Here is a 7954-nt window from a genome sequence, read left to right as displayed (position 1 = left end):
AAAAAAAAAATCAAACTCTCCTCTCATGTGTAGCTTGGCTGATCAACTAAGGCAGGGTGTGGAGAGCATGATAAATACAAATACTGGAAGGATGAAAAGGCAAAAGTGAGGGGAGGAATTACTTAACAGAGTAAAAGCATATAACTAGGGATAGCTCAGTGGTTTGAGCATTGGCCTAAATCCAGGGTTGTGAGTTCAATCCTTGAGGGGGCCACTTAGGGATCTGGGGCAAAATCAGTACTTGGTCCTGCTAGTGAAGGCAGGGGACTGGACTCAATGACCTTTCAAGGTCCCTTCCAGCTCTAGAAGATAGGATATCTCCATTAGTTAATAGCTGAAATTAAGACAGGGAAAACCCCTTCTCCCTGACCACCCGACTGCCCCATCCAACCCCTCCTCCCATTCCTGACTGCCTCCCCCCCCCCCCCCCCCCGTGACCCATGTTCTCCTCCCTCTGGCTCTGACTGCCTCCACACCACCACCCTGAACTCCCGTGCCCTCTATTCAACCTCCCTTACCGCACTGCCTGGAGCGCCGCCCATGCTACAGCCGCACCGCCCAGAGCACCAGGACAGGCAACCTTGCCACCCGGTTGGAGCTAGCCATGCCACCACACAGCACAGAGTCAGTCTGCAGCTGCGCTGCCCCAGGAGCTTGCTGCCCAGAGCATTGTGCGGGCGGCGCAGTGAGCTGAGGCTACAGGGGAAAACCAGGGGAGGGGCTGGGGGCTTGCTTCCCGGACCAGGAGCTCAGGGGCCAGACAGGAGGGTCCCGCGGGCCGTAGTTTGCCCACCTCTGTTTTACAGGATTATGCTCCAGAGAGTAAATAAATGTCCCAACACTTTTTGCACATAAATGGGAGCAGGAGAGAGAGAGAGAGAGAGAGAGAAAGACGGACGGGGACACACAGGGACAAAGCTAATTTTAAAACAGTTATATGCAGTTACAGCTCTGACTCCCATAATCCCATTATTTTAAAATGGGTAAAAATTCCATTGCTTTGCAAATGTAAAAATTAATTATATTAACTACTTAATGCCATTTAAACACACCTATCCAAAAACTATATTAAAGGCAGCGGGGTGGGAGGGGGCGAAGAGGTTAAAAATAATCGAAGGAACTTCTACCCAAAGGTTACCATTTATAAACCTTAAAAACCGAGAACTCAACAGAATTTTGTTTCCATACATCACCAAAAGCTTTTTTTTGGGGGGGGAGGGAGGAGGAGAGTCTAAGCAACTGAATATTTCTTTACAAAAAAAAAAGTCTCCATTTATTACATTTTTCTCTAGGCACTGAAGAGGAGTTAAGATACAAAAACCTGATCTGCTGGTGTGTATAGCCAAAACTTTTGTAAATCAGGCTATTTCTTACTAATATCTCTTTTTGTATGTAGCTTAAACTCTCCACACTAAGTCATTCACGCATTGAGTCACCAGAAAAAAGAAGTTGCTGTTTAAAGGATGGCAGACAACCAAAAGTTCAGACAGCAGCAATGAAGGATTAGTTGTGGGTTTTTCTCACTGCCCTGCTGCAAACTGCATCACAGCTCTATGTTCAAACATTATTAAAGGAGTATGTTTTCTCTGGCATCAGTACTCCTCTCCACAGTTTAAGTATTGAATTTTTTTCTGAACTGAAGTAGTTTTGGTTTACAGCCCACATTAGAACTTAAACATATTTCCATAGTAGCTGGCATATGCAGGCAACTGTTTACCCTCAATTGCAGCCATAATAAACATGAGTACATTTACAATCCAACACATCTTTGTCTATTTGCAACTCAGTATTTAGAGCTGTAAGAAGTGCAGGTTACTAAAAATCACTTTTTAATGGAACCCTTTTAAAGGGGCAGATTTCCTGTGTTTGCCTTTGCTGTCAATATCCACCAATATTAGCTTTCTTGAATGCAGGGATATGCAGTGGAGGTTAGCTACAGCAATGGGGTAAGAAAAAGCCATATAAAGCAGAATGTTCGAATATGGTTTTAGAAGGAATAAAGGAATAGTTTGTTTCTGAGGTACATCTTGAGTTACATCTATGAGCATGGTTCTATACTGTAAAATATGTATGTAAAAATGACACCTTCTTACTCAGAAGTATTTCCCCAGAGATATTCAGAATCACATCTGCTTTAATGATTAATTTAAAAAAAATTTTTTTTTTGTCTTGGTAGCATTGCAAAGCAATACAGCTCAAGGGGAAGAGAGAAAGGGAGAGACAACTGGATTCTGTTTTGCCTTATGAATTGGCAACAGAATTATTAATTAAGGTTTCATGGCAAAATCTTTATTGCTGGCAGTGAGAGAGAAAGAACCCAGCTTAACTTTCAGATTCCAGGTTGAATTTGCAGGAACTGACACTTAGAAAAAGATTTTTTCCTTCTAAACTGAACATATTTAATATAGAAATCGTTGAGACACAGTAACTATGGAATCCATTATGCCATTGTATAGTAGCTTTTCAGAACATAACTACTCTGTTTGAACAATACACGAAACCACCCCCCCTTATTATCTATTTTATTTGAATGAATGTTGAAGCTTATGAAAGTGAGTTAGAAGCAAGTGAGGCACTGTAGTAGCTAGAAAGAGTCCATCTTAGAATACTCAATACAGCTCTGCCAAATAAACTCACTCCCAACTTGCAATACTGCTAATAGTCCAGTCCTGATTCACAGTCTACAGCTCAATAGAGATGGTCACTATACCCAACTGTCTGATAGTTTAGACGTGTGGACAAATACCCATTGGGAATTAGACTGTTACAGCCAAAGTCTGTGATCCAGTTCAAGCTAAAACTTCCAGGAAATTCACTATCCTACAAAAGGCCTGTGCAAAACCCTCTGTCCAACATAAGATCTTAACATAGAGCTTAATTGGGGGAGAAGGCCTGGTGCTAACCATACCCTCTGGGATGAATTCCATTCAGTGTTCACCAGTAATGCTGACAACATTATTATTTGTGTAATCTGCAACAGGCTATTACATAACTGCTTGTGGGCAGCAGGAGGCGGCTCAGAGAGACTAAGAGCCATTATCCACATATCTTGCTGGATTATTAGAAAAGTAAGCCATTATAAAAGGCTCGATACTACAGTTCTGTCATAGGCAAGACCACCACTGACCTCAGTTGAGTTATACCCACACATGAGTGGTAGGATGAGGTGCAAGATGGCTACGTGCACCAATGCCACATGTTAAAGTGGTACGGAACACACTTCTGTCAAAACTGCCACATGTACACAGTAGCTTGAACGAGATGCAGTACAAGAGAAGGAATGGAGCATAAAATAAGCCTTGAATAAATATTAAAAGAAAATGAAGATGTAACATCAAAATCTCACCAACTAGGCAGAAGCTGTTAGGACGAAGATGTTGCAGGATTTTTTTTGGGGGGGGGGGGGGGGGGGGGAAGTGGAGGGAGGGGGCACTGCCCTTCCCACCTCCTGACCTCAAGAAGAAATGGCAGAAAGGACACAGATTTATTGCAGTAACACACAGTGTTGGCATTTACCAATAGCAGCAGAAGAAAAATCACTTGAAAGAACATGAGAATGCTGAAAAAAGCTGCATTAAATACTAAAGGACTAGAAGAGCAGCTATTTCTCATTAGAAAAGAGCTGGAGCTTGAGAACTCCCTGCACTTGTTAAAATTGAACTGGCTTGGGACCATATGTAGTGGAAATTAGAAAAGTCATAAAAATCCACAAGGCACATGAACAAAATGAAAACAGATCACTGCCATTTTAGAAGGGTACATGGATTTTTACATAAATAGTGTGGTTCTATATTGTAAACTAATAGATAAGGCTCAGATTTGGCATGGATATTTTTAGTAAAAACCATGGACAGGTCACAGGCAATAAAAAATAAATTCATGGAAGCTTGTGACCTGTCCCTGATTTTTACTAAAAATAACCCTGACAAAATGGGGAGGGAGAGGGTCCAATCCCCGCCCGCCACGTGCAGATGGGCTGCTGTGGGGTCCGCCCACCCTCCCCCACCTCCTGCTGTGGCTGAGCTGCTGTGGAGGGGTCCCCCACAGTGGCTGGGTTGCTGCAGGGTTCCCTGCTGCCCACCACGACTGGGCAGCTGGGGGGGAGAGGGGGACTCCTACCACCTGCCATGGCTGGGCAGCTATAGGGAGCCCAGCCTCCCGCAGTGAGTGGGAGCTGCTGGGGGCCTCAGAAAGCCGTTGCCTGCCGTCAGCAGTCCAGCTCCAGGGCAGAAAAATATCACGGAGGTCTCTGGAAGTCACAGATTCCATGACATAATCATAGCCCTACTCATAGATCTACATCAGAAACAAATTGTGGGGAAAGCTAAAGGGAAAAAGACCAAAATGATCACTCAGATGCACGTAAACTGGAAAAATCAGTCCCAGTAAGTCAAATCGTGGGCATCCATTCCTGAAGAGGTCTTTAAGGCACTCTATTTTTGTATTACAGTAGCACCTACAGGCTCCACTCAGAGATTAAGGCTCATTGTGCCAGGCACCGTACAAACAAGTAACAGGAAGACAGTCCATGCGCCACTGACCTCACAATGTAGGTTTATGAAAAGACAACAACAAGAAGGGGCAGAAGAATTGAAAACATAATTAACAAGAACAAGACAACATGCAAGGAAGTATCTTTCCCAGAACAGCCCCATATCACTCACATGTGATTTCTGAAGGAAAGGCTGAGAACCTCACTGATGAGAAGACATTTGGGCAGATGACTTAACCTTGGATGTCAAGTTTCTGATAGGAGAGATTGGAAACTGTCCTTCCATACATCTTTGAGAGCCAGGGGATAGAGGAGATAACTCCAGAGTAGAAGCCTCTCCTCGAGCTCTTGTACTAAGCATACATAAATTCTCTAGGAGATAAAAATATCCCAGTAGGGTACAGGCACGCATATACAATGATGAGGGGTATATTTTAGTATGGAATGAAAACTAGCTTATAATAAGCTGCTACACATTTTAAAAGCAGAGTTAAATTCATGCATAAACATACAATAAATAAACCCTAATGTGAAGCACAACAACATGCCACATATGCTAAAGCACCAAGGCAGAGAGTGGGCCAAATTCTACTCCCATTACAAGGGTAGCTGCACTGAAATTAATGGGGATATTAAGCTGGATATACAACTGTGTAACACAAAAGAGAACTTAATCCATTGAAGTCAATGGATTAAATTGGGATTGCTTACAAGAACATTTAGCAGCCAACTGGGGTATGAATCTACTACGCCAGCCTGCTGTGAACTAACTGTTCTTGTGGACCCCTCTGATCCACATTGATCTAGTCCTCTTTGAAATGAGACTACATCAAAGTGCATTAGCTAACTGTTAATGCAGGTCAGCAGGGTCCCAATGACAATTAACCTGCAGCAGATTAGTATGGGGATTCACTCCCCAGCTTGCAGCAAACTAAATGTTCTGGTAGAAAAGCAAGAGAAACAGCAGACAGAATCTGACCCTGTACATCTTTGGTTATATTTTAAGGGTTTTGGTTTTTTTTTTTTTTTTTTTTTTTTTTAAATGGACTAGGGATTGCAGGACAATCTAAAAATGAACAGGAGTACTTGTGGCACCTTTGAGCAAATAAATTTGTTAGTCTCTAAGGTGCCACAAGTACTCCTGTTCATTTTGCGGATACAGACTAACACGACTGCTACTCTGAAATCTAAAAATGATTCCTCAACTGTGGATTTCCTTTCATATTCTCTGATACAGCTTGGAGCTAGCGTATAGCTGGTAAATGTGTAAGCAAAATAGCAGGGTTCAAGTTATTTTTACTGACCATGCTTCTCCAAATTTACTTGCACATACTGGAACTCCATAGCCGAGTTAGGGCTCAGCCATGAAAGGGGCTGAATGTCCTTGCCTCCCATTGAAGTGAGTAGACCTCAAGCACTTGCAGGTTCTACCTCTTAAAGAAAGACCTGATATCCTGGCTTCACTGAAGTCAATAGGACTTTTGCCATTGACTTCAATGGGGCCAGAATTTCACCTATTATCTTTAAATACATTATTTTTCATGGTCTTCAAAATACTTGTTTATAGGGCAGGATCACATAACAACAAGGAAAATACACTAGTGAAAAAGTTAGGAGTTCAATCTCCCAAATAGTCCTCCCACCTATGGTCAAAAGTTAGGATAGATGTATTCTTCATGATTACATCCTATCTACCATCAACAATGGGTACAGAGATTATGATTACAACTCAAGTTTGCTCTTTATTAAGATAAATGGTTCTTCAAAACAGATAGCTTTATCTCTACTTCCTTTTGGGTATGAAAATATGCAGTTTGCCTATCAGACTAAAGAGCCTGAAAACCCTTATCTAGATGAGAGAATACACAAACCATACTTTTTACCTGATTAGCTCTTACTCACATAAGTGAAACTACTCACATGGACAAGAACTACTTGTGAGAGAAGAGGTATGCAGGATTGGGCCCTAAAGGAGCAAAATTTCTCTCTCTCAATTTTAACTACTTATTGCATTAATTCTGACTGATCTCCTGCTTCATGCTATTGAACCTCGTGCAATTTTCAAGACAGATCAAAATTGCTGACAGAAGCAATTTCTCAGAGCAGTTTTTAAAAGGCCATTAGTTAAGTCAGTGTAGTTGTAGCCCTGTCAGTCCCAGGATATTACAGACAAGGTGGGTGAGGTAATATATTTTATTAAAATAAAATGGAAAAAAAATACTACCTCACCCACCTTGTCTCTAACTAGCTAAGTCAGTTAAACAAAGCACATTTCAGTTTTTTTTTTTATTATTATTACCACCATAATGCCTGGGAACGCTAGGTGTGGACCAGGATCCCACTCTACTAGGGATTGTACAAACAGAACAATAGAAGAGTCTTTGCCCAGAAAGTTTACAATCTAAATTATGGAGCAGTCTGTTTGATGCATTAGCATTTTTCGATGCACTGAAATTTAGTGTAAGTTTGTTACTCATCACGGGGAAAGCCATATACAAAATACCATTACATGCCTCAGAAAATCTGGAGAATTGATATGCCCTATTCAATTACTTGGTCCATATTCTGGCAAAACTTCTTCAGAATTTAGCCAAGCTACTACAATTTAGCTGAGCAGACTGAAGAGGCTCAGTGACAGGGGAGAGCATCTGAATAGCTCTCTTTTTTTAAAGTACCGTTTTAAAGAAATCAAACACAAGATTATACCCCATATGGCTCAACTTTGAGAGCATACAGTGAAAAACCACACTCATGAAAAGTTCAGTGCAGTGTGGCAGTGATCACACAGGAAAGATTCATGACATTTGACTGAGGTTAAAGGCACAGCTTCGAAGTATCTCTAACTTGAGCTACAAATGATGATATGAAGGCACAACAGTGGGTCTTTTTTTTTTTTTTTTAAAATAAACAGTTTTTTTTGTTCATCAGGATTCACTGTTTTCATCCACTTCAAGAAGTTCATCAAGGAATTCCACAACTTCACCCTAAAAGAGATTAAAAGATAGCAGGACACATGTTAATTACTTACAGTGGAATGGATGGAAAAGGCTTTACATTTTATCTTAGAACTAGGTTGTAGCGGAAGTTGTCAAGAACAGACTGATTTTATATAGCACCTTTCATTTGCTCAAGATAGTGCAAAGAAACTTCAAAAGTAAGGAGATAGCCTATTTAAGTGTAGAGCACATGGCTGCAGCAACAACTCCATACTTATGTGCCAGATTTTACGAACTGAAGACTCTTCTTCACTACTCGCCGTATTGGCAGGGAGCAATCGATTTATCCGGGATCGATATATCCCGTCTCGTTAAGACACGATATATCGATCCCCGAACGCACTCACCGTTGACTCCGGAACTCCACCAGAGTGAGCGGCAGTAGCGCAGTTGACGGGGGAGCCGTGGCCGTCGATCCCGCGCCGTCTGGACCCCAGGTAATTCGATCCAAGATACTTTGACAGTT

The 7954-nt window shown here is 41.8% G+C and overlaps 1 protein-coding gene across 1 annotated transcript in view; it reads right to left on the bottom strand.

The window, feature by feature from the left end:
• Positions 1-1885: 1885 nt before the first annotated feature.
• The window catches only part of CRTAP (cartilage associated protein), a 42132-nt gene continuing 36063 nt past the window's right edge, over positions 1886-7954 (bottom strand). The window contains exon 7 of the mRNA XM_034761026.1: positions 1886-7476. Coding sequence (XP_034616917.1) covers positions 7417-7476 — 60 coding nt within the window. The 3' untranslated portion in view covers positions 1886-7416. The remainder of the gene's footprint in view (positions 7477-7954) is intronic.

The sequence above is a fragment of the Trachemys scripta genome, chromosome 2, assembly GCF_013100865.1.
Source record: "Trachemys scripta elegans isolate TJP31775 chromosome 2, CAS_Tse_1.0, whole genome shotgun sequence".
Taxonomy (NCBI): domain Eukaryota; kingdom Metazoa; phylum Chordata; order Testudines; family Emydidae; genus Trachemys; species Trachemys scripta.
Note: the sequence above shows the minus strand (reverse complement) of the source record. Positions and strands in the feature narration are given on the sequence as shown.